This window comes from Gorilla gorilla, chromosome 9 (genome assembly GCF_029281585.2).
Source record: "Gorilla gorilla gorilla isolate KB3781 chromosome 9, NHGRI_mGorGor1-v2.1_pri, whole genome shotgun sequence".
Lineage (NCBI taxonomy): Eukaryota > Metazoa > Chordata > Mammalia > Primates > Hominidae > Gorilla > Gorilla gorilla.
Window position 1 is genome coordinate 15,520,257 of NC_073233.2, and position 27,614 is coordinate 15,547,870.

Sequence of the window (27,614 nt, forward strand, 5' to 3'; positions counted from 1 at the left end):
AAAGAGCAAGGAAATAGTTGGTCCCAGCACCTGGCTTAAGGTAAGCTCAGGCCTAGGCCCACAATATAAACACATACAGCTGAGTTCCATGCTGCCCTTCTTGCCCAGCCAAGAATCCCACTTCCTGCTACAGAGGTACTGCCTACCTTCCTTCCCCTTTCCTCGGCCATCTCCGAAAGAACTAAAGCTCTGTCCGTGGGCTCCAGGCAGACGGCTGCAGTGTGGCCTCTCACCCCCTCTGCAGGCAGGACGCTGCGCTGCAGCTCTCTGGGCCCTTTCCTCATCTCTTCAGAAGCATTTACCACCTGCCAGGCCCAGGGGATGGAGACAGACAACAGATCCCCCTTTTCCCTCTGGGAGCTCATGGTGCAAGGGCTGAGCCTGACACGAAAGCAGGCAATGACAATCCAGAGAGGAGATGCCAGCATCTAAGAAAATGAAGGAGCACAAGGATGGAATGATTAACTGCCTAGGGAGATTGGGGAACACTTCACAGCAGGTGACTGCTAAAGTAAACCCTGTACAACAAACACAAAGTGGGTGAAGGGGAGGCATTCCAGGCAAAGGGAAAGTGCATGCAAACCAGGGAAGCATAAAAGAGGGCACTGATTGGTCTGAGGTGCCTGACTTGATCACATTACACTTCTGGAGCTTCCTGCCAAAGCAGCCTGAAGAATAAAAATGAAGGAAGCTGGACCTCTCATAAAGGTCTCCCACCTGCCATCCCCAGGAAAGCAAACCTTTCTTTCAAGAGCTTCCCCCGACCCCCAGCTTCCCACACCTGGTCTCCCTTACCCTCTCAAGAAAGGGACCATCCTGTCTCAGTCAAGTGACAACCTCTGCACCCCTGGCCGGGTCTTTTCCCTCCTGTGTCTCAGTCTCCTCCTCTGTGGAGTGGGGAAAGAACCCTGTCTGCATCCCTGTGAATCAGCCACATAGCAGCTAGGAAAGCTCCTAGCACTGCGGGCAGAAGGACCCAGGAGACCCCAGGCCCTCAGGGGCATCCTGGGCAGGCCACAACCCCAAGCCTGCTGGTAAAGAGAGGTGATGCCACAAGACCATCCTCACAGATGGACCCAACTGCACCCGCAGCCACTCACTGCTCACAAACCTCCATAAAAATCAGTGATCCATGCAGTTTTTGTTTCAGGTGTTTTATTAAGTGGGCCATACTGTATGTAGCTGGTTTCTAAGTTGCAAAACATAAATTTAATAATAATAACATAGCCAGTTAGATTGTGACAAGCTTTTCCTTTCCTTAAAAAAAGAAAATACTTAAAAACACACAATGGCGGGTTAAATAAATAAAACATTTTAAAAAAGAAAAAAGAAAAGAAAAACCTGTTAAAACATGCTTATGTTTACTTCTGTGAAACTGTGCCAACAGGAAATGTGGTATTTGGCACGATGACACATCCCGGCATGTCTCCTTCCCAAATAATACTGACAAAAAAGAAAATACGTGGGACTGACTCATCAGTGCTTGCTTAGAGGCACTACTAAAAATCCCTTTGATTGGAGCATGGGGCTTCCCGCGCAGCACACCTGTGTGTGGCCTATGAAAGCCAAATATCCATAATAATGTTAATATAGAAAAACATTAGTTTAAAAATGATGTGGAAGGGCCTCATTAATGCGACGGGGCAAGGAAACATAACTGTCCCGCACGCAGTGCCACAGGCTCAGTCCAGGGAGGCCTCAGGCTTCCAGCATGTGGCCACGGCGAGGGAGGGCACCAGCTTCAAAATAAGCGGCACCAGCCTCGCTCCCTCTCCCTATCACTCTTTCACATGAAAGTGTGTAAAAAGCAAATCAGCAAATAAACTCTAAAATAGATTATTTATTCCAAAAATCCTCTAGTTTTCTTTTTACAGTGAGTGTACATTTTGTCTCCTACTCCTGCACAATCGCTTAAGTCCCTTTGGGAAGAAAGGTCAGAGCTGCAGGGTGAGTCTTTCTCAGTCCTGCTGCTGGCTGGTGCTGGGAGGTCAGATGTCGATGCCCTTGACAAGGGACGTCTCCAGCGTGATGTTGAACTCCTGCAATGTCTGCAGCACACGAATCAAGGAATTGACAAGTGTATGGTCTTTGATCAGTGCCACATCCTCATACATGTGTGCAGTGATGGGGCAGTCAGCCAGCAGGGCAATCCAGTGGTGTAGGAGGTGATCTCTGGCAGAGCGGGAGCAGTCCAGGCAGGTCAGAGGGGTAAAGGAAAAGGAAGAGAGAGGGTTAGTGCAAGGCCAAGGGGGAAACCATGAACTAAGTCTGAAGCTGGAGAAGCTGACAGCTCCCCACACCCCCCTTTCCCAAACAGGGACTGGCAAAGAGGTCTTTCAGCTCCAGGACACCAAACAAACCTGACCCAAATCAGCCCTGTCATGAGCCTCCAGGCCTCCTCCTCCCCTGCCTCCCTCGCCCTGCCTAGTCAGCCCCACCACTGGTGTCTCCCAGAGCTTCTCTCCTCCCACAGCTACCACCACCAGGAATAATAATAAGCACTAACCTCACATAACACTCAGCATGTGCTGGCACTGACATAAGAGATTTAATCTTCATGATAACCCTATGATATGAGGTAGGTACTATTATTATCCCCACTTTATAGATGAAGAAAGTGGGGTAGATGGAAGTTAAGTAGCTTGTCCAAGATCACATGGCTAGTAAATGGATAACTTGAGATCTGAACCTAGTGAATGCGGTTCTGGAGTCTGTTTTTAACCACTATGCCAATTCTCTCCCTTTATGCAGCCTGAATAAACTGCCTTAAGTTTATTTGAGCTTCATGCTCTCTCACCTGACCTACAGGAATAGCCCCTAATAATCTTGTCCACTCTAATGCATACCACCCATAATATCAGATTAATATTACTTCAGTCCCCTGATGAAACAACTTTGTACTAATATGAAAAGAATCTTTCTCTGTCCCAGCTCAGGGGCCCTATCCTCCTTTCAACTGTGTTTCCTATTACTGCCCTTGCCACGTTCTGTTATTTCCTTCCATTAAAGGCTCACTTAAATACCAACTCCTCCCTGAAGTCTTCTCTGATCTTTCTCCTCTACCTTTTCAGCATATTGTATGAATGTACACTTCATTTTTGGACCCTCAAAACCTTCTTCCATGCTCTGTATTTAATTAGGACAAGTAAGCTTCTAAATGTTGGCCAGGCATGGTGGCTCACGCCTGTAATTTCAGCACTTTGGGAGGCCAAGGAAGGCAGATCACCTGAGGTCAGGAGTTCAAGACCAGCCTGACCAACATGGAAAAACCCCGTCTCTACTAACAATACAAAACTAGCCAGGCGTGATGGCGCAGGCCTGTAATCCCAGCTACTCCGGAGGCTGAGGCAGGAGACTCACTTGAACCCAGGAGGCGGAGGTTGTGGTGAGCCGAGATCACACCATTGCACTCCAGCCTGGGCAACAAGAGCGAAACTCCATCTCAAAATAAATAAATAAATAAATAAATGGTAAGGGGCCACGTTTTATTCAGCTCTCTTCCTACCAACTTCCATAAGGCCATTTAAATGTCTAATGAAGGAATAACTAGATATACTCTGCCTCAAACTTCCCCAGTGGTGTGATTTTGATCTTTCCTTTCAAAATGGGGCCCCTCTGCCCCGAGTTACATACACGTTGTCATCCCTACCCCGACAGATCACCACACACATAAGTCACATGTTGCTTAATGACAGGGATACAGTCTGAGAAATGTGTCATTAGACAGTTTCGTCACCATGCGAACTTTATAGGGTTCTCATACAAACCTAGATGGTAGAGCCTACTATATGTCTAGCCTGTTGCTCCTAAGCTACAAATCGGTACAGCCCTGTCACCAGCCCCCAGGCCTGCTCTTCTACTCTTCTTCTGGAGCTTCCTGCCAAAGCAGCCTGAAGAATAAAAATGAAGGAATACTGTGCTGAATACCGTAGGCAACTAAAACACAATGGTAAGTATTTGGGTACATAAACACATCGCAACCTATAAAAGGTACAGTAAAAACAGAGTATTATAATCTTATAGGACCATCATCCCATAAACAGTCCATCACTGACAAATGTTACGCAGCACATTTTATGCAGTGTGTGACCATACACGATACACAAAGGAAATTCAGGGCTTCTAGGAAACCTTCTAAGGCCTCATCTCCCTAAGGGCACCTGATGAGCCATTCCTCACCCCTGCACTGCACCAGGCCTCCAACACCACCACCAAGGCTAACTGCTGTGCACTCTGGGCCCTGGGTCTGCAGTACCTGGCTCCCAAGCACACCAGCATCTGAAACTTGCCATCCTTGCCGATGTTCCGGGGAGTATTGTTGATTGCAGTGACAAATCGGCAGAAGTTCCGGGCTCTTGTATGCCAGTTTTCCTCAGGGACTACTTCATTCTGCTCTAATGTCTCATAATAGGTTTGTGCTTTTTCTGTGAAGAGTAGAAAAGCTTGCCAGTGAAAAGGCTCCCAACACCAACCTGATGGTCCTACAGGCCACTTGCCATGGGCCTCTCCAAGTCCACACAGGTAACTTAACGAGAATAGCACAAGTGTTCTGATGTCACTGGTCATGTTTCAAAATGATCCTTAGCTTCCCTATCCTTATTTTTTAAATTTATTTATGTGGCCCTTGATATAAAGATGTTCTTTTCCCTAGTCTGAAGACACAAAAAATTCTGAGGATGGTTTCTTGCATGAAAATTCTCCATATGGGTGCAACATAGGGCTTGGGGCTCCAATACGTTCAACTGGACTTTGGGATCTATAAGGGGAAAGTGTGAGGACTCAGGACTAAGTCCATACTAAATAACAGATGTCTAGAAGAATCTTTTCTGTCCAATTCTCAAGAGGTAAGCATTTACCAAGGAGGGTGAGGAGAGCTCTTGTCATTCCCTTCAAGAAAAACCAGAGCAAACAAATGAGATCTGAGAGTCACCTAATTTGGGTTCTGCCTCTCAGAGTGGTCAGCACCCATGCTATGCTGGTGAGTCCCCTTATATCTCTACATGCTTCTCCCACCCTCATACTCCAGCTCAACTCACCCAGGAAATCCCAAATGAAGACATTTTTGAAGAGCCGGGGCGATTTAAATCCATGCTGGAAAGCCTGTTCCAAGGCCGAGACAAGGCCACACTCTCCACAGAGCAACAGCGTCAGACTGCCTCGCTACGTAAGGAAACAGGGGAGGGTGCCAGGCTTGTCTCAGCCGAGCTGCCCTCCCACCATTGCATCCCTAAACCCACAGCCCAGAGTTGGGAGGGCTGCAAAAGACAGGCAAGGACTCTGTCTGTTTCCCTAACACCTGGCACAGTGCCTGGCTCAGAGCAGCTCCCAGTGAAGAGCTGCTGAATGAATGGATGAAAGAAGAGATGATGGATCTGGGTCACACACAAGGAGATTCTCCACTGGAGGACAAAGCCAGTGTGGCCACTATTCAAGGAGACCCAGGCAAATCTAGAAGAGGACAGGAATAGGCACTGTTCACTAGGGGCCCAGGGACTCTATTGGGTCATCAGTACGGAGGGAAAACAGGGTAACCTGAGGCAAAGGCCCCCAGAGGAAGGAGTCTGCTCCATCTCCAACTAGCTGAGGCACACACTCTACAAGACTCTAGGGTGTCCACAGCACATGGGCCTGGAAGAGCATAACAAGATAATCGGAAAAACAAAATTATTCTCTCTTATTCAATGTAAGGCCCTGGATTGGAGGGCAGGAAGGCTCACCTCTTTCTCAGGCTTATGGAAGTGCTTCACAATGCCATTGACTGCCTCCCCGATGGACTCCTGGATCTGCCCAGTGTTCAGCTCTAATAAAAATCAAGCAGACATCCCTAACCAATCTCTGAGGCTAACAGTGCTTAGCTGCCTGAGCAGGAGACTGAGGACATGGGGAGGGCCCATAGGAGAGGCAGGGCAGCTGGACCCTAGGAAGCAGAGGCTCTTGCCCACCCAGCTTTGCTGATTTAGCTCTTCCGCAAATCTTGGGGGAAAAACACAAAAGCTAACACCTTAGAGTTCTATCTCTAAGAAATGCTGGTAAAGTTTATTTTCCATTTTACCTTGGAATTGTGGGCAACCAAAAGAGAGCCAAGCCTTGGCTACGAAGCCCAGGAATCAGGCTGGGGAATTCCAGAAAGTAGACCCCTCTCCTTTAATGGATCATGCATGAATATATACAGCACCCAGGTTTGGCAGCATGAGTTCTCTCCTCTCCTGCCAGCCCTCTAAGGAGAGTGCCAAATGCTCTCAGTGATTCATAAGAGGAGGGTGCCACATGCGTGAGGTGGCTTTGTTAGCAGAAGTGTTTCCTGAGGCAGCTGCACAGGCTGGGATCCGGGTTCCCATTATCAGGGCTCACAGAGATCCACCCATTCCCTAGACTGTATGGCATGAGGGCCCAACCCCTCCTCCCACTTACTGGGCTTGTTGTTGGGTGAGATGGTAACAAGCCTCCGGATGACACTGGGGGACTGCTGCAGTGGCGGGGTCCGGCATGGCCTCTCATCCACCTCAGGCTGGGATGTGAGCAGCTCCCCAACTAGGATCCGCTCCAGGCTTCCATCATCCATGCCCTTCCCTAACCACCGGCCACATGGGAACCTGAAGGTCAGACAATGGACTGTCAGAGCAGCCAGCTCCTCCCTGCTGCTCACAGCAAGAGCCATCAACAAAGCCAATCCCTGGAGATAGGCTCTGAAACCAGGATAGAGACTCCTTCAACGCTCTGCTGGTTCCACCATGTATCATCAGAGAAGCACCCTGAGTGGTATAGGTGGCCTGGGATCTGGGCACGGCAATTCCACACATCTTCACCTAGAAACCCTCCTTCCAGCTGGGCCTGATGGCTCACGCCTGTAATCCCAGCACTTTGGGAGGCCGAGGCAGCCGGATCACCTGCGGTCAGGAGTTCAAGACCAGCCTGGTCAATATGGCGAAACCTGTCTCTACTAAAAACACAAAATTAGCTGGGCGTGGTGGTGCATGCCTATAATCCCAGCTACTCGGGGAGCTGAGGCAGGAGAATCGCCTCAGCCCAGGAGGCAGAGGCTGCAGTGAGCCAAGATCACACCCCTGCACTCCAACCTAGGTGACAGAGCAAGACTCCGTCTCAAAAAAAAAAAAAAACAGAAGAAACCCTCCTTCTACTTACTTTCAAGTGTATGAGGCAGAGCCAAACAGGAAGTTGCCTCAGGTTATCACAACCTAAAGGGTCTCCTTGGGAACTCCACATACCCAAGCATCAAAGAGCTCCTGTAGACACACCTTGCCCCTCTACCTTACAGCCTGAGGGTACACTTACTTGTAGGTATGTCCTGTGATCTCATTCCTGACCATCACATACTCCACCAGCCATTTGGCATACAGCCCAGAGTTATCATGGCCAATCTGGACAGTAGTAAGCTTCCCCAAGTTCTGGCACTATTAGAGAATAGAGAAGATGAGGTAGGTCAGGAAAATCAGAGAAAAGAACAGTAGTTCTCGGAGGCACAGATCTGACTGGCTGCCTGCAACCTGACCCCTCAGCATCTTCAGGCTTAGAGGTCATGGCTCTACATACCGCCAGAACTGCAGTACAGCACTATCTCATGGCGGCGCCCAAGGCTAAGAAGGCTAAGACTCTACCTAGAAGAACAGGGGCAGGGAGCAAGAGATTCTGGAAGTGGGTTCTGAGGTCTCTGGGAACAGGTGGGCTGAGTAGCTGAAAGAACTCTTGGGGACTTCTCAACACACTATGCATGGAGAGATGTGCAAGTCCAGACAAGTAAGTGCCTTCCAAACATTGTTTAGACAGGGTGGGGTCCCCCTCCTCAGGGTCAGTCTTTGGCTCCAGCCTCAGATCATCTCAGGAACGTCAGCTATGCTGACGCATTACACTGTACATAGCAAGCCCTCTGAAAAACCCTGCAGAAAACTCCCCAAAGCAGCTGTTGCAAACTCAGATCCCCACAGAGCTGTGGCCCCAAATAACACATACCTCGAAGGTCATCTCTAGCACATTCCTGGGAATCTGCAGGATCTGTGTCTCACCCAATTCTCCTGATATACAGATCCATGGGTTGGCAGTGAACATGGAGCCCCCCAGCTTCTTGCTTGGTACGATCAGAATGTGGTACGGGATCACTGTTTAGGGGAAGCCACAAAAGTATTGAGGAGAATCAGGAATCTTTCCCATACCAGATGGGACTCTGACCTGCTCCAGGAAGGCTGGCACAACTGTGGCTCCTGCTATCTCAGCTCAAGCAGAGCCCTGGAACAACAGGGCCCCAGGACCTAGTCCCTGGCTGATGTAGAATATTAGCCAGCTACCCCACGGCCCCTCCTCAATTTCACTCCTCTCAGGCTTACCACCCAAACATCAAAGATCCAAGCCTATCTGTAGGCTCAGAACTAAATGAACCTGTTCGTTAAACAATATCCCCAACTCCTAACATTGTACTGAACTGCTTTTTAGAGCACTCTTCAATCTATCATCTCATGAACCCTAATAACAATCATAATCTTTGGAGAGGAAGTATTGCAATCCTTTTTCCAAGGCACAGAGAAAGAAACAGTTTGCCTCGGGTCTTCTAAATTCCAGTCCAGGGCTACTTCTATTAAGCCCATAGCCCTAGTCTCTAAAAGGGAAGATGCAGCATCAGACAGAAACAAGAGTCCATGCTGCTGAGTAACTGGCCAAAGAACTAGCCATGTGGCAAACTCAGAGACTACCCTCCACCCAGTAGAGAATCCTGGCATCAGGGAAAGAAGAGGCTCAAAGGGAATTAGACCATATTGAACCCTCTTCCCTATTCTGTAAATAGAGAGACTGGGACTCACAGCAGGATAGACTCTGCTCACAGACACATAATGAGTTAGCCAAAGCTGAGCCCAGACTGAAATCTCCCACTGGTATCTGGAGTTCTTTCTGCTACCTCAGAAAAGAGCTCTTTTTCCCTTCAGCCTGGTTTGAAACATTCTGTGATGCCAAGTGAGCCTCTCAGGCGAAAACAAAAGGGAGATTCTTTGTGGGTATGCAGGGAGGGAGGTAAACTGCATCAGCTCAACTGACTCCACTCCACCTTCATCAGCTTAGGCTCCCAGAGCAGTGCCTAGGACAACACCGACAACACAATGGCAAAAAAGACTGAACTCTCCAGTTCAGAACAAGAATGAGAAACTTCAGAGAAAACACAGCCTCCAAGGAGGGCAAGTGCACCTCTCTCCCCACAGAGGCAAAAGACAAATAGAAAGTACAAGGGATAATCTTCTTTCTTTAAAAAGGGGACAATGAGTGAGTCTCAGGCAGGTTCATAAAGACTGCCTTGAGAAGGCCAGCTGGGAGCACAGGGCTACTCACGGATAGTTGTGAAGACATTGGTGAAGCAAAAGTAATCGACGGCATTGAAAGACAGGAGGTGATAGAGGAACTGCTCCTTCTCGTCATCACAGCGCAGGAAGGCATAGCGCTTATATAACTTTCTGTTGGAGAGGAGGCAACACATCAGTCTCCGACCAAAAGGAAGGGAAAGAAACTAGAATTTTCAGTTCTGGAAGGAGACAGCTAAGGGAAGCATAAGATGTCAAGCTTCAAGTTCCTTAGGTTCACCCTATAAAGGAACAAAGCTAGCTACTCTAACTAAGGGACAGAGGGACAACAGTTAAAGCTACAGCAGGAACAACAAAAATCAAATACTGCCTGTGTCCAAGGTATGTTGATGTTACTATAATATCAAGTGTCAGAAGTCATGAAATCTCCTTTTCTAAACTGACGGCTGGAATGAAATTCCATCAAGGATGACACAGGTCTTCTCAGGCTTCTAGCTAGGCTGTCAGCTAGTGTATGGTGTGTGAGTGGCAGTGGATGAAGGTCTGTGGTCATCATTCATCACCAGGCCTAGTTTCGAACCCTGAGTAGATCTGAGAGCCACAAGTCAGAACACTGCTCTGAATGGGGGTGTAAGCCCAGGACAGATTCAGAGGCGATAAAGGGCAGGCTTCTGCTCCCGCCTCTGATCCAGGTCACAGGCAAGGAAGAGCCATGCAGATCATATCCTTCCCCTTTTTTCAAACTTTCTCCCTTCATTTTCACTGCCTATTCATCAGAGGTCAACTCCTTTGCCTGACATTCCAGGCCCTCTGCAGCTTCAAAGCAATGATATCTTCCCCCAAATAGAGGAGACACCCAGAGCCAAATGTACAGGCCTTCAACACAAAGAACAAAAGAAGACAACTGTCCTGGTTGCCCAAGCTGCAATCACCATGGCCAGAGAGGTACAGAATTCAGAACTGTGAGGTTCTACCTAGCCAGGTTTACAAGGCACTTTCAACAGATAATTTATCAACCCAGGCCTGTTATGTCCAGATGCTGGAGAGGAAAGCGCCTATCCTCAAATGCAGTCTAAGTGAATAAATCAGGTAAAGGCCATGGTATAGGACTGCTCACAATGAATAATCAAACAAAATGCTGTTTCTGGGAATTTAAAGAGCCATATGCTTCAGTGGTCCTGGAAGGCCTTCTAGAACAAGAGGGACCTGAAGGGCAGCAGAAATTTAGACAACTGTTGTACAGACAGGTTTGGAAACCAGTTTGGCTGGAGTTGAGGGTTCAGGGAAGTGATCAGTCAGCAATGAGACTAAGAAGTTAGGCTATTGTACCAAAGGTGTTAAATGAAAAAAAAAAAAAAAAGGCTATTCAAATGAAGGAAGGTCCTAAAATTTTAAACTAAGGAGTTTGCAATCTGCCCAGTAAGTAAGGGGTTTCTGCAATTTGCCCTAGAAAAAGAGACAGCCATGACCAACTTCAGGAAATGTAAATTTAGTGCAGGTGAGAAGTGAAAGGGAAATGAGGATTAAACTAAGTCTGTGCAGTAAAAATGGTAAGGAGACAGGTGGGACAGAGGTGAAGAACCTGAAATCTGTATGTGGGAGATAAAGCAAAGCAAGGAGTCAAAACTGACTCCAAATTTTCAGTGTAGGTACGGAGAAGAAGTGGGGGTAAGCTTTTCAGAGAGCACAGTGGTGACATTAACAAAAAATCTGAGAGTAAAGTAGTTATGGTGAAGACTCTGTGAAGCTTGCTTTTGTTCTCTCTGAGCTAAAGGTAGAATATCAGAATGGAAATAAATGCAGGAGTGGAGTTTAAAAGACATGTCAGGGCTAGAACTTCAGATGTGCGCATCTCCTGCTTAGAGGTGAGAGAAGTCATGAGAATTAGGTGAGATCACCAAGTAAGAGAGCAAGCGAGAAAGCAACAAAGAAACTGTGTGCATGCAAAGAATTGAAGATGGTGAAAGCCAACACTGTGCAAAGAGTAAGCGGAGAAAGAGAACAAGATGGTATAAGGTCATGGCAGCCACATAAAGTGAGTTTCAAGGTAAAGGGGGCACTACATGGTATTAGTCACTGCAGACAAGTTAAGGAGAAAGAGTTTAGGCTCCCTATATGGGAGCTAACTCATTTCTTCCTTTGGAATTTAGAATTCAATGGGTCCCATGAATACACAGCCCCCATGAATATACAACCCTGCCTCCACCTTATCTCATCTCCAAGCTACAAACAGTCTTGGGGGCTAGCTGGAAATCCCAGAGACTGAGGGACATTCTATCAAGATATACTCTTCATAGACTGTCCACCTCCTGTCTGTGCAGCTAAGCATACCTTTTATGTGGGCTGGCTGAATCCCTAGTGGATGCTAAGCAACATGCTCAGCCTTGGGAAAGGGACAGGTTTATGCCTTCAATGAAAGCAAACTTCAGTAAGTAGCAAGCAAATAGACAATGATAATATAACACATCATGGTGAAAAGGGGATGAACAAATATTCTAACAAATGTTATGCATGCCTGGGAGAGGGATGAACCATGTTTCTGGGGAGTCCAGGAAAACTCTGGGAAAGAAAACTGAGCCCTGAAGAAGTTTACCAGGTAGAGTGCGCACAGGGACTAGGGTCATGCAGAAGTACAGACAAGAAAAGGCTACAGACATCCCGAGAGGGGTGAGGGGTATGATGTGTTGAACAAGACAGAGAAGAGGACATCTCAGAAGTTTCCTTTTAATTCTCCAATCCTTTGCTCCCCAGAACAGGAAAGAGACAAAGGAAATGCCTTATGTCCAAGAGGTATACATGTCACCTGAATACAGGAAGAAGAGGAAGTCCTCATCCTTCCCACTACCTCTCTAAGAAAGCTAGTTTTGGGCATGCAGGTTGAGAAGACAGGGAGAACCAATATAGCAGAAGTATTCTTCTACTGATAAAAAGGGAGAAGAGGAAATACTGCAAAACCTTCATAAGCAAAGAGGTTAGCTGAATGCAGCAGCAATGTCACACTGAATACTCCCCCTTCCCACACAAGTTTCCAATCTCTTCCCTCCATTCCTGGGAGCCTGCTTCTACTCCTGGCGGAGCAGCCTTACTTGGTGAGCTCATGGTCTGAGAGGAGCTGCTTCAGGTGTCTGGAAAGTAACTTTTTTTCCATGGACAGCCGCACCCATGCTCTGGCCTTTCCCACATCAGTCTTGATTTCCCCGATGTTCTGGATGTGCCTGGAGGAAGAATGTAAAAAGGAAGTGGAGGGTGGGATGGGAGATGAACTCACTGCCAATAACTTACCTGTAAAGCCAAAGGAGACCTGCTGAGACAGCCTTATCTCACCCTGGGAGAGCCTATCTCTATATTCTCCAAATACTGGGCTTCCATGTAGCTTTACCAGATAGGCTCACCATATTTTGGGAGGAAAAAAGACAGTACAGCCCTTAAAAAGCCAGGCTAACTCTGAGCCCTTAGGGCCTGAGATACTCTCCTATGCTCCCTCACCTCCAAAAATGCCAGGAAACCCAACTGTTTGTACAGCTTTACAAATGTATTATGAAACACAAGGCTTTGTGATTAGGAGGGCTTCCATGTTAGCTGAGATGCTGTAGCAGCCACTGAGATCTTATTACTTAAAGTGGACACCTAAGCAGCAACTGAAAACAGGATTTTAGTGGCTTATTACATGTGAGCCCATACTGACCTCATATCCTGAATCAGGGAGATCCTCAGGGGAGGCATGAGTGAGCTGGCATCAGACTTCCTACGTTCTGAATCAAGAAGTATTCCTAGAATAAACAAGTTGGTCATGTCCAAAGAGATCTGAATATCCAAATAGCTGACTGCCCTTCCCTTACCTTAAATCACAAATTGCTATGGGAAACAGACGGTTACACTGGTAACACTTTAATTGATCATTTCATAAATATTTATGAGATTCCTACTAGAGATCAAATTTTACATTTTTATAGATATTATCTCATTTAATTCTCTAACAATTTATAAGGTAGCCAAAAAAGATATCACAATTTCCCCCACTTAACAGAGAAGGAAAATGACATTCAGAGAGGTTAGCTGCTTTGCCTATGTCACCAAGCAGCAAAGTCAGTACTGGAACACAGACCTCCTCGCTCCTAGTCTATCATGTTCTCACCATGATCCACAGAAGCAGTGCTTCCACTTGGAGCCACTACTCACATCCTGTTCTGGCTTCACAGCAGCCTACAAAAGCCCAAGAGAATATATAAAGAACAAGAATGTTCTGGTTCTGTTCCAGAATGATAGGACCTCTAGGAGAAGAGAAGATATAATACCTTTATATCCTCATGTCTGGCCTAATGTTTAAAATTTAGTATTTTCATCATCAAGCTGTTGAGAATTTTTGGCTACAGTTTATTCCTCAGCAATGACTTCTATAGCATTCTTAATAAGAACCTGCTTTTACACATCCAGAAAGCGGGCCAAAAAAATTCCTCATAAGCCTACCTGGAGAACTCTTGTCTCTAGTTTTCAGCCAATTATCTCCCCACGTTCAGTGTTAGTTAAGGTCAACTAGTTCAAGGGCAATGAGTTCATGCCCATCTTTTTACCCCATTTAACTCGCCTTTACCATTAAGATAAAAACATCCAAGAAAGGTAAACAAATGTCTGGCAGAGTGGAGAACAAAGGATGATGTGAAGGTGAGATGCACCCAAGAAGTAAAAGAAGCAGGGAGACTAGCCTGGAAAGGACACTGTAGGATGGTCTAAACATCAGAGCAGGAGATAAGATGACTGGCTCTTGTTTGGCCTCTTCCATGAGCTCACTTTGTGATCTTAAATAAATTCAATTCCTCTCCAGACTCGTTTCCTCCTCTTGTAAAATAAAGGGCCTGGACTAGATGACCTCTGGAGTTGCCACAAACTCTGACATTTTTATTAGGTTAGAAACAGAAAGGAAGTATAAGGGATCATTCACACCAGGACTTGACTTTGAGGAGGTCCAAGGAAGGACACTGACCAACAGCTCTCTTGACTAACGGGATAGATAATCATAATGCCCATGTCAGAGAAATAAAACAAAAGACTCTGAAAACAGCCTGCTCCAAACCCAGGACACCAGTACCACAGTAAAACCCATATTCATTCTGAGACTGGCCTCTTGCCCAAATAAATTTTCTATCTTGCCGATAAAAAGGGTATAGAAATACATAATGAAAGCAAATGCCATGGTTTTGGTATGCTCTGTGGTTCAGAGAGTCTGGTGGCTCCATATTTAAAAGAGAAAACATTCCAGAGCAAAGGCTTCTTTGACCTGGAATAGTTTGCTTCAAAGTGATCACTCCAGTGGGTGATGGAAAAGTGGAGAGAGGGCAGACTCTCCATTGCAGAGACTATCTTACCTGAGGTACTGAGGCTTCCTGATGTGAGTTTTCTCTGCCGGTTGTCCTGATAATGTAACAGGTGGGACCATAAGGCTGATTTCCCCTGGAACCAATGCAAGGGAGAAACACCTATCAGTTTAGATTTCAGGGGTCAAGGCTTTCAACATACAGATAGAAGCTTTTGCTAAAAAAATATATGTACTGTTTCTTGTTTCAATGTACATCCAGGACACAGTGTATGCAAATATATCAATTTACTAAAATCCAGAAGAAATATAAACAATGGAAGGTAACAGAAAAAGGAAAGGGTCCCCTACCGGGAATAGAAAGGAGATGGGAAAGAGAGCCTGGTAAGGGACCAGTGGATAAGAAAGAAAAAAGCAGCTGGGCATGGTGGCTCACACCTGTAATCCCAACACTTCAGGAAGCCGAGGCAGGCAGATCACTTGAGGTCAGGAGTTCGATTCCAGCCTGGCCAACATGGTGAAACCCCGTCTCTACTAAAAATACACAAATTAGCAGGATGTGGTGGTGCGTGGCTATAATCCCAGCTACTCAGGAGGCAGGAGAATCACTTGAACCCGGGAGGCAGAGGTTGCAGTGAGCCTAGATCGCGCCATTGCACTCCAGCCTGGGCAACAGGGTGAGACGCCATCTCAAAAAAAAAAAAAAAAAAGAAAGAATAAAGCAGGCCAGGCACAGTGTCTCACACCTGTAATCCCAACCCCAACACTGGGAGGCCAAGGCGGGCGGATCACTTGAGGTCAGAAGTTCGGGACCAGCCTAGCCAACATAGCAAAACCCTTACTAAAAATACAAAAATTAGCCGGGAGTGGTGGCACACGCCTGCTGTCCCAGCTACAAGGGAGGCTGAGGCAAGAGGATCACTTGAACCTGGGAGGTGGAGGGAGTTGAACCTGGGGGGCAGAGGTTGCAGTGAGCCAGGATCATGCCGCTGCACTCCAGCCTGGGTGACAGAGTGAGGCTCCCTCTCAAAAAAAAAAAAAAAAAAAAAAGAAGCAAATGACCTATCATCCTCTAAATGGTCTGTTGGTTTTATGTCAGCTTGATGGCTTTTGCACAGAGGAGTGGATATCCAGCCTATAAGCTTCCATCTTAGCTCCTGAATTTCCTAAAATATTTAAAGTTATTCCTTTAAATATTGTTCTAGTCCTGATTTTGCTACTTGGTGAACTAGGCAAAGCAGTTTGGTGAACTTCTCTGAATGTCAGTTTCCTTCTCTGTTAAGTGGGGGAAACTGTGGTATCTTTGGCTACCTTATAAGTTGTTAGTGCAGGCCAGGGAGAGTAAGTCATCACTATAACAAGGATTTACTATTGAAGGTATAGTTGAAGAAATGTGCAGAAAGGTAGGCTGGTACTTAACTGCATGGCTGAAATAAACTACAGTCAATATAATAGAACCCTGGCGTTTGGAAAGGTAAGAACCGCACTTTAAACCATTTGAGATACATAGCAATTTGTCATTTTGCCAAGGCACAAACCTGAATAGTATTTGCAAGCCTGATGTGAGGGAGTAATTCACCTGGGTAATGAGTGAGCCCAGCTGGTCACCCAGCAACTGCTTTGTCTCTTTCTAATCATCGTTCAGTACATCATAACCCTTGTTAAGTGATAACTTTATTTCAGATTCATGGTAAATGTTCCCATGTAGATAATAAAATAATATAAAGGTGGTATGTTTGTTTTAGTAAGATTACAATAATTTTATAAATGACTTTGGTTCTATAATAATGATAGAAGCTACCAGGTCTTGAGGCTTACTATGAACTAAGCACTATGTCAGATGTTCAAAATACAATATTTTAATTAATGCTCCCAACAGTCTAACAAGGTAGATATCTCTATCCCTATTTTCTGTAGAGAAGAAGAAATTGAGGATCAGAAAGGTTAAGTAACTTGTAAGAGGTCACACCGTTAGTAAGCAGAGTGTTGGGATTCAAGCTTAAGTCTATCTAATGTCAAAACCATTGCTCTTAATAACTATGCTACACGAGATGCTTCTGAAAAGATCATTTAACTTTTTAAGTTATACTTTCTGAGGAAAATTTTGTGCTATGGAATGAATGTGAAGATTTAAGGTCTTAAGATATACCCCATGAGAATACTGAGGGTCTATTTTGTTTCTATTCACAAACTTGATCTACTCTGGGGAAAAAAAAAATCAAACATCTGAATGGTAGGAAACCCTCGCTATAGATCAGCAAGCTGTCAAAATAAGCTTGCTGTATGTTTGTATTTCCTACAAAATTCATAAACTTAAAACCCAACAACTTCAAAGACAATTTTTAAAATATATAAAAACTAAAATTAGAAAATACCAGGTTTTATTCATCCAAATAACAAATATTTGAAAAAAATAATGTCTAACAACATTAATGAGACTTACAAATCCTATACTAACTGCTTCTAAGAAGGTCTATTGTTTCCTGTTGGGAGCCAAAAAGAAAAAAAATTTTTAATTTAAAAAACTTAAAAAAAAAAAAAAAAGGTTGACTGGGCGCAGTGGCTCACATCTGTAACCCCAGCACTTTGGGAGGCCGAGGTGGGTGGACCACCTGAAGTCAGGATTTCGAGACCAGCCTGGCCAACAGGAGGAAACCCCATCTCTACTAAAATACAAAAATTAGGCGCGCATGGTGACAGGCGCCTGTAATCCCAGCTACTCAGGAGGCTGAGGCAGGAGAATTGCTTGAACCCAGGAGGCAGAGATTGCAGTGAGTCAAGATGGCACTACTGCACTCCAGCCTGGGCAACAGGGTGAGACTCCATTTAAAAAAAAAAAAAGGTCTATTAATGTATCTAACAGATAATACAAGAGCTTAAAATATTTATGGTCTTTGACTTAGTAATTCAACTTCTAGAAATCCATTCATCCTTCCATCTACCACAACCATTAGAAAGTAGGCTCCCCAGCATCTAGGCAGACTAGGAAAGCAGCCTAAGAGAAATTAATAGAACTGTCTGAATGTGGCACACATTAAGTACAGCTGGTGACCAGAGAGCCTGACATGCAATAACACCAAAAAGCCAAAGACAAGGGCAAAATCAGGCCACTATACCAGAAGAAGGAAGCCCCTGGCTCACAATGATTATAGAGGTGAGGAGAAAGAGCAAGGGCAGGAGTGGAAGAGCAGCAACTGGGCTGCTCTTTGGTCTTTCTAGTTCAAGAGACATGGCCTACTCTTTTTCCTCTTTTGCAAAGGGTCTGATTGGGATTGCAAGGTTCAATACAGCCTGACTATCCATTTATGGACATGGACACACAATAAACTGCATCAGATTCTACAAGAATGTCATAAGCAAGAAAGATAAGTAACAACTTCTTTTCATGTGTCAACCCTAAATGGCAGCAGTTACAAAACCAGTATGAAAAACCAAACCTCTATCTGATAGAAAAACATACTATAGGTGGAAGGCCATCTCCTTGGAAGATGTCACTGAAAGCCAAAGAGAGTGGTGAGGATAACAGAGGTTCTTATGAAGACTTGCTGCAGGCAGCCTTACATCCAAGCAGTCAAGGCTAGTAACAAAATTTAAGAGGCCAGCAGCAAAAATGCTGTTTGGGTTCTCTCTACTTTCTGAGCAGATAATAATGGGTGGTTGCTTAGGAAGGTACCCCCACAGGGGCATAATAAAATCACCCTCTGAGAGCAAATTTAGTCACAATCTGGGTGTATGATAAAGGACAGCAGGTAACCAGGGTGTGACTGCTGGAATGGAAGATAACTGAAGAATGTCTCAGCAGGATAAAGCCAGCAAAATGGAGGTCTAGGGAGAACATGGTGTTAGGAACCCAACATAGATCATCAGGGTCAATCTCCAGCTGAACATGTATCCCTAAGAGCATTAACGCCATGCCAGCAAGAACAGATCCTCACTCTCCTCTGGTGACATTGTCAATGCTTCACTTCCAGAGCTCCAAAAGCCAGGACTCAGAACAAAATGGAACCTCAACTAAAAAGCCCCCATTATTTTGCACTGGTTTCTCACCAAACAACCAGCCTATCTCTCCAAAATAAGAGGGGGCTCAAATGAACTCTAAAAGAAATTCCAGTCTGGCCAACATGGTGAAACCCCACTTCTGCTAAAAATACAAAAAAATTAGCTGGACATGGTGGCCTGAGCCTGTAATCCCAGCTACTCATGAGGCTGAGGCAGGGGAACTGCTTGAACCAGGGAGGTGGAGGTTGCAGTGAGCCAAGATCGCGCCATTGCACTCCAGCATGGGCAACAGAGCGAGACTCCCTCTCAAAAAAAAAAAAAGATACAAAAATTAGCCAGGCATTGTGGTGCGGAGCTGTAGTCCCAGCTACTTGGCAGGCTGAGGTGGGAGAATCACTTGAACTCAGGATGTGGAGGTTGCAGTGAGCTGAGATCATACCACTGTACTCCAGGCTGCGTGACAGAGCGAGACTCTCGAAGGAAAGAGAGAAGGGGAGGGGAGGGAAAGGGGAAGGAGGGAAGGAGGGACAGAGGGATGGATGGAAGGAAGGAAGGAAGGAAGGAAGGAAGATCTTCTTACTGTGAGAATTCCTGCAGAATAATAAATTCCTCCTACGGTGAGAATTACTGCAGAATACAGTAGAACACAGACTTAGAACATATAATGATACGGTACTATTTTTCAAAATACAGGAAGAAGCTTCACTAACTCCCTAGAAATTTTTGCAGTAAATATTTAAAAGTTTTCAGCATATATGTTTTACCTCAAAGCTAAAAGAGCTCAACTATAGTGCCAGGCTTGCTAAATGTTATGGAAAATGATAAAAGGATTATATGTATTCTACTCACCTATTATAGAGAAAAAGAAACAAACCCTTCCATACAGAACCCAGCATAATGATAGCTGTCAAATGTTGGATACTTATCATACGCCAGGTATTTCCTTTCATTGCCTCTAATGATCACAGCTGAAAGGTATTTATTTAATTCTTTTAACTTTTATTTTAGGTTCAGGGGCACACATGCAAGTTTGTTATATAGGTAAACTGCGTATCACAGGGGTCTGGTGTACAGATTACTTCATTATTCATGTAATAAGCCTCGTACCCCACAGGTAGTTTTTCAGTCCTCTCCCTCCTCCCACTCTCCACTCTCAAGTAGGCCTTGGTGCCTGTTGTTCCCTTCTTTGTGTCCATGGGTACTCAATGTTTAGCTCCCACTTACAAGTGAGAACAAGCAGTATTTGGTTTTCTGTTCCTATATGAGTTCACTTAGGACTATGGTCTCTAGCTGCATCCATGTTGCTACAAAGGCCGTGATCTAGTTCTTTTTTATGGCTGTGTAGTGTTGTGTGGTGTGTATGTATCACCTTTTCTTTATCTGGTCTACCGTTGATGGCCATTTAGGTTGATCATAACTTTGCCATTGTGAATAGTGCTACAATGAACATACACGTGCATATGTCTTCATGGTAGAACAATTAATATTCTGAAAGATAGGTTTTTATTAACTATCTATCTTTCATGGATTTGGATTTCAGAAAGTGCAAGTTGCTTATTTAAAGTCATCCAGTGGAGCCAGGATTCAAACCCAAGTCTTTCTGACTCACAGTTCATAGTGTTGCTACTACTACACCAGTCTCAAAATTTTAGGAATGCAATACACAATTTTTAACATTTAAAAAACTCTATAAATGCAGTGTTGTTTACAATACTGAAAAATCAGAATTAACCTAAATGACTAACAGTAAGAGATTGATTAAAGTATGGCACATCTATACAACAGATGTAGTCATTAAAACTGAGATATTACAATAACCACAAACATTCAGAGAGCCAGAAACCAGGCTCTGAGCTTAGTGCTTTACATTAATTATCGAATCCACACAAGGACCCAATGGATGTGGGTACTTTTAAAATTCCATCAGGCAGGGAACAGTGGCTTATGCCTGTGATCCCAGCAGTTTGGGGGGCTGAGGCAGGAGGATCACTTGAGCCCAGGAGTTCGAGACCAGCCAGAACAACATAGGGAGACCTCATCTCTACAAAAAAAAAAAAAAAAATTAGCTGGGCATGGTACCACACGCCTGTAGTCTCAGTCTCCAAGAGTCTCCAAGCTGAGGTGGGAGACTCAGTTGAGCACAGGAGGTCAAGGCTGCAGTGAGCAGAGATCATGCTAGTGCACTCCAGCCTGGGCAACAAAGCAAGACGCTGTCTCAAAAATTAAATTAAATTAAATTAATATAAAATAAAATAAAATTCCATCATACATATAAGGAAACAGGCTTAGAGAAGCTAGGTAACTTGCTTAGTTTCATTAAGTTATTAAGTGGAAATCATACTTCAAACCCAGATCTGTCTGTTTTACAGTCAAGCTCTTAAACACTTACTATACTATCATCTAAAAATTAGTTAAGGACATAGAAAAGATATGAGATAAAAACAAAGCAAGTTGCAAAGCATTACATACAGTATTAACTCATTTGGATTTTTTAAAAAACCACTTCACTGAGATATAATTCATATTACCATAAAATTCACACTTTTAAAGTATGCAATTTTCTGAACAAAAAAATCTGGTTTTTAGTATAGAGTTGTGCAATCATCACCACTATCTAATTCTAGAACATTTTCATCACCCCCAAAAGACACTCCATATGCATTAGTAGTCACTTCCCATTGCTCCCTTCCTCTACCCTCTGGCAACCCTTAATCTACTTTCTGTCTATGGATTTGCCTATTTTAGACATTTTGTATAAATGAGATCATACAATCTGTGGCCTTTTGTGTCTGGCTTCTTTCACTTAGTATGTTTTCAGAGTTCATCCATGTTGTACCACATGTAGGTACTTTATTCCCTTTATTGCTCAATAATATTCCAATGTATTATACCAAATTTAGGTCACCCACTCATCAGCTGATAAATATCTGGGTCATAATAGCCTCATAAGATGACACTATTATGACTAATGCTGCTATGAACTTTTTTTCTTTTTTTTTTTTTTTGAGATGGAGTTTCACTCTCGTTGCCTAGGCTGGAGTGCAATGGTGCAATCTTGGCTCACTGCAACCTCTGCCTCCTGGGTTCAAGCGATCCTCCTGCCTCAGCCTCCCAAGCAGCTGGGATTACAGGCATGCACCACCACCTGGCTAATTTTGTATTTTTGGTAGAGACAGAGTTTCACCATGTTGATCAGGCTGGTCTCAAACTCCTGACCTCAAGTGATCCACCTGTCTTGGCCTCCCAAAGTGCTGGGATTACAGGTGTGAGCCACTGCGCCTGGCCTGCTATGAACATTTGTATACAAGTTTTTGTGTAGATGTATGTTTTCACTTATCTTGAGTATGTATCTAGAAGTGGGCTTGCTAGGTCATATAAGAACTGTTTAACATTTTGAGGAACTGCCAGACTGTTTTCCAAAGTGGCTGCACCATTTTACATTCCCATCAGCAATGTATGAAAGTTCCCATTTCTCCACAACCTTAACACTTGTTACTTATTTTAACTACTCCAGTGGATGTGAAATAGTATCTCATTGTGGTTCCACTGGGTTTTTAAATATACAGCTATATACGCATGGGCATATGTACACAGAAGAATGCTCTGAAGAACATGTGTGGAAGATTGTTGCTATACCCATTAGAATGACACAGGAAGGCAAGATATCTTGGTCTGTTTTGTTCACTGAGGTATTTCTAGTGCCTACAACAGTACCTGACATTAGGCCCTTGAGAAACACCAATGGATACTAATATGTATTTTCTAATTTTTCCATGATAAAACTTCTTTTCAAAAAATTTCAAGTTATTTTCAAATTTAAAAATACATAAAAATAAAAGGTATCTATCTTGACTACCAATTGAAAACAGAGTATTTTGAAATAAGGAAATTCTCTGGGTATTAAGTGGAAAAATCAAACTTACTCAACTTCCTGAGGCCTTCTCTCAAATGTTTAGTTAAACCATCTGCATACAAAAGAAATGTTAATGACTTTTTTTCCACTGTGAATATATGATTAGTGAAGAACCTTTAGTGTATGATTGGTACTTCCTGAGCTCCAACTTCTCTCTTTCTGGTCTATCTCTAGACTAGGGCCAGCTGCCAAACAGGACCTATCAGGTTGGCCTTCAGCTCTACCCCCAGGAAGAAAGATGCCTCTTTTTAAAAGTCTGACAAACACACAGATTTATAAAGCTTATCTTTAAGGAAAATAGTTTGGATCACATTTATTTATTTGTTTATTTCAAATCTCACTCCAGGGCACTGTGCACCATTCTTCAAAGCCAGTCAGCTGGACAAAAAGAGTGTGGGAAAGCTAGTAACTGAAAACAGGAAGACAATTTGCTCAGCAATGAGAGGCAAGACATCCATTACCTGTTTCACTTGTAGTCCATGACTCCAGATCCTTTCCAGGAGATCACAAAGGCTGGCAATCAGGGTGTTCTCTTCCACCCCTGTGATGTTCACCTCCCCATGCCCTAGCTCCACAGCTTCTCGGCCCATCTTTTCCACCAGCATCCTCTTGGTCTACAAGGAAGCAGTCAACAGGATTAAATAACTACAGTGAGCAGGATTACATACAACCAGAGAGGGTTCTGACAGCCTGCACAGCACATCTGTTGGGCTGGGAAGGACAGGATGAATTAGCCCCAAGGACACAGAATATATTTATACCCATGTAGGTCAGGTTACAAGGGAGTGCATGCTTTAAAAATTTAGTTAAGAAAGGCCAGGTGTGGTAGCTCACACCTGTAATCCCAGCACTCTGGGAGGCCTAGTTGGGCAGATCACGAGGTCAGGAGATCGAGACCATCCTGGCTAACATGGTGAAACCCCGTCTCTACTAAAAATACAAAAAAATTAGCCAGGTGTGGTGGCGGGCGCCTGTGGTCCCAGCTACTCAGGAGAATGGCGTCAACCAAGGAAGTGTAGCTTGCAGCAAGCTGAGATCGTGCCACTGCACTCCAGCCTGGGCAACAGAGCGAGACTCCGTCTCAAAAAAAAAAAAAAATGTAGTTAAGGAAAGGATAAGAACACAGCAATCTTTATGACTCCTGGCCAGTGATTTAATCACTCTGTATTCAGTTTTTGCATTTATGAAAGAAACAAATAAACCCTTCAGTCACGCTTATCTCTGACATTGCCTGATTCCCACTGCTTAAATGACCCTACTAAACAAACCTTTGAGCATACATACAACTTAGAAACATATCTGAAATAACTGTCAAGGGGACAAAAATTGAGGAGGTAATTAATTTTACATAAAAATTTTCAACTGCTTATTGTAAGATCATAACCAAGAAAACACATACTGCATAATGATAATCACAGTTTTTATTAAGTACTATGTCAGGCATTGTACTTAGCATTTCATTATCTCATTTAAGCCTCCTAACAATCTATGAGGTAACTGTTATTATTGTTCCCAATTTACCAATACGGAAATTGAGAAATACAGTAATCAATATACTAAATTTAAACATAGTATAAAACAACATAGTATATTTATAGTCTAAGTATAGTATAATTCTCTTAAGTAACTTGCCCAAAATCTATACTTAATATAGCACTATATTAAATTATATATATATATATATATTGCCCAAAATGAAACAGCAAAGTAGCAATAGATCTGGCCTTTGAACCCATATCTGCCTGAACTTTGAGTCCAAGTTCAAAAGTAAGATTTAACTATGCTATAAATTTGTGATATATAAAAATCTAAGAAAAGGAAAACAAATCACCCCAATCCTACTTTTCAGAAGCAACAACTCTTAATATTTTGGCATATTTCTTTCAACTGTCACTGTTTTTAACCTTTTTATTGTGAAATATATAATATATATATGCTATTACATCATTATGACCAGCGCCAGGCCAGTTCCTTCTTTTTTTTTTTTTTTTTTTTTTTTGAGATGGAGTTTCACTCTTGTTGCCCAGGCTGGAGTGCAATGGCACGATCTCGGCTCACTGCAACCTCCGCCTCCCCGGTTCAAGCAAATTCTCCAGCCTCAGCTTCCTGAGTAGCTGGGATTACAGGCATGCACCACCACGCCTGGCTAATTTTGTATTTTTAGTAGAGACGGGGTTTCTCCATGTTGGTCAGGCTGGTCTCAAACTCCCGACCTCAAGTGATCTGCCCACCTCAGCCTCCCAAAGTGCTAGGATTACAGGCATGAGCCACTGCGCCTGGCCAGTATTTTATTTATAAATACTGTCTGTTTATATCTTTAGAAGCACCCTAGTGCCCTCTTCCATTCACCTTCCCACTCTAGAAGCGACCACTTACCCAACGAAACTAAAGAAAAGCAAGAAAATTATTACCTATATTTTTAACCCTAAAATATACGGTTTCGTTTGTCTGTATGTATCTTTTTTTTTTAAGACAGGGTCTCTCTCTATTGCCTAGACTGGAGTGCAGTGGCTCGATCATGGTTCAAGTAGCCTCAACTTCCCAGATTCAACTGATCATCCCACCTCAGCCCCCACAGTAGCTGGGACTACAGGTGTGCATGTTTCTTTTGTGATTTTTTTTTTTTTTTTCTTTAAGAGACTGGGTCTTAGCATGTTGCCCTGGCTGGAACCGAACTCCCAGGCTCAAGCAATCCCCCCACCTCAGCCTCCCAAGTAGCTGGGATTACAGGTGTGTGCTGATACTCCTGGCTTGTGATTTGCTTTTTCACTCATTTATATTTGTGAAATTCATCCACACTGATGTGTATAACTGTTATCCATTTCCATTGTTGTATAGCATTCCACCACATGAATATACCACAATATATTTATTAATTCTCTTACTGATTGGCTTTCTCAACTGATTGGTTGTTTTCAGTTTGGGGCTATTAAAAGAATGCTGCCGTAAACTTCTTGTACATATCTCTTGGGACATGCTCCAAAAGTTTCTCTAGGGAATATACCTAGGAGAAGAATTACTAAACAATACTATGCTGTTTTCCAAAATCATCATACCAATTTATACTTTCAACAGCCTGTTGCCTCACGTGCAAGCCAATACTTTGTGATGTTACATTGATTACTATATTTCTTCAATTCTAGACGTATATTTTCCCACATATTAACATGTCTAAAATTGATATGTATTTCACAGTCATCATTGGCTAGGAATAGGAAGTTGTCACAGCCAGGTCATGCATCTCATGACTTAAGAATTTTGACAGTCCAGGCCAGTTGTGCAGTGCCTCAAACCTGTAATCCCAGCACTTTGGAGGCCGAGGCAGACAGATCACTTGAGGTCAGGAGTTCAATACCAGCCTGGTCAATATGATGAAACCCTGTCTCTACTAAAAATACAAAAATTAGCCAAGCATGGTGGTGCACTCCTGTAATCCCAGCCACTCGGGAGGCTAAGGCACGAGAATTGCTTGAACCTGGGAGGCAGAGGTTGCAGTGAGCCGAGATTGCGCCACTGCACTCCAGCCTGCGTGACACAGTGAGACTCCATCTCAAAAAAAAAAAAAAAAAAGAATGACAGTCCAGCAGCTTAGAAAAAAAAATGCAGAAATGCAGCATCACCAATGTTCTTCATGGTAGAAAGGCAGAAGAGACAAAATTATATGGAAAAAAAATCACAGATATTAATTACTCAGAGTGAACTGACAGAAGTTTTACACAAACACACACACACACTGGCCACAATGCCTGGCCAGAGTTTTTTTTAACCTGAATTTAAAATATCAGTACTGATATATTAATCAGCTTTTTTTTTTGTGAGGGTCTCATTCTGCAGCCTTGACCTCCAGGGCTCAAATGATCCTCCTACCTCAGCCACCAATGTAGCTGGGACTAAAGGTGTGTACCACCACGCCTAATTTTTTTTTTTTTTTTTAGTAGAGATGAGGTTTCGCCATGTTGCTTAGCCTGGCCTCAAACTTCTGGGCTCGAGTGATTCACCCACCTCAGTCTCCCAAAGTGCCAGGATTACACGCATGAGCCGCTGTGCCCTGCCAATCTAGCTTTAAACAGTAATAATTTATTCTGCAAGAGACAGCATATTTTATTCCCTCCTATAAATGAACGTCACTTCAAATGGGCACCACTTAGAACTGAAAGTGCAGGAGACTATTTTTCTTCCATTGATAAATAAATAGGATGTAGTAGAGACTGAGTTAGTTGAACTGCCCTAAAATTATGGTATGCTGACTTGGTTGAAAGATTCTTTTTATTAGAAAAGACATTTAAATTCATAATTAAAACATTAAAAATTAAGAATGAATGTCTTTGTAGAACAGAGAAAAACACCCAAACAATCTAAGCTTAAACGGAATGACACATTTTAGCCTGGCACATAGTAGGTACCCAGTAAATTTCTGTTTCTAGATATAAGATATCATTGCTATCAGATAAAAATAAAGGGGAAAAAATATTTGCATATACATAAGACTAATCTGTTGAAGTAAGTTAGAGTGAAGACTAGTCTGATTTAAAGTACTGTAAAATGTCAAAAATTTAAAACTATGCCTGTAACCCCAGCTACTCAGGAAGCTGAGGTAGGAGGATCACTTAAGCCCAGGAGTTCAAGACGAGCCTGGGCAATATAGTGAGATCCTGTCTTTAAAAAAGTTTTTTATTAAATTAAAAACTACATCTCTCTGTTGTTCTTTTTTTTGTTTTGAGATGGAGTCTTGCCCTGTCGCCCAGGCTGGAGTGCAATGGCGCGATCTCGGCTCACTGCAACCTCCGCCTCCCGGGTTCAAGAGATTCTCCTGCCTCAGTCTCCCAAGTAGCTGGGAATACAGGTGCATGCCACCATGCCCGGCTAAATTTTTTGTGTCTTTAGTAGAGACGGGGTTTTACCATGTTGGCCAGGCTGGTCTTGAACTCCTGACCTCGTGATCTGCCTGCCTCAGCCTCCCAAAGTGCTGGGATTACAGGTGTGAGCCACTGCGCCCAGCTTGTTGTTCATTTTTATAGAATATACATTAAGTTTTTATCAAGCAAAGCATGCATGCTCTCAATTAATGGTATATTTTATTTAAAACAAATAT

General features: G+C 43.7%; 1 protein-coding gene across 8 annotated transcripts in view; it reads right to left on the reverse strand.

Annotated features, from left to right (window-relative positions):
- Positions 1-1,138: 1,138 nt before the first annotated feature.
- Positions 1,139-27,614, reverse strand: part of DENND5A (DENN domain containing 5A) — a 127,806-nt gene continuing 101,330 nt past the window's right edge. For 3 of the 8 annotated variants that reach the window (XM_019037258.4, XM_004050664.5, XM_055355409.2), the window contains 12 exons: positions 22,984-23,136; positions 14,663-14,747; positions 12,985-13,069; positions 12,386-12,514; positions 9,331-9,452; positions 7,969-8,114; positions 7,294-7,412; positions 6,412-6,593; positions 5,718-5,800; positions 5,037-5,160; positions 4,256-4,424; positions 1,139-2,172 (listed from right to left, as the gene is read on the reverse strand). In XM_019037258.4, coding sequence (XP_018892803.2) covers positions 1,989-2,172; positions 4,256-4,424; positions 5,037-5,160; positions 5,718-5,800; positions 6,412-6,593; positions 7,294-7,412; positions 7,969-8,114; positions 9,331-9,452; positions 12,386-12,514; positions 12,985-13,069; positions 14,663-14,747; positions 22,984-23,136 — 1,581 coding nt within the window. In that variant the 3' untranslated portion in view covers positions 1,139-1,988. Of the gene's footprint in view, positions 2,173-3,772; positions 3,891-4,255; positions 4,425-5,036; positions 5,161-5,717; positions 5,801-6,411; positions 6,594-7,293; positions 7,413-7,968; positions 8,115-9,330; positions 9,453-12,385; positions 12,515-12,984; positions 13,070-14,662; positions 14,748-22,983; positions 23,137-27,614 lie in introns of those variants that run through there. The other 5 variants (XM_055355411.2, XM_055355412.2, XM_004050666.5 and 2 more) reach the window with 4 other exon arrangements.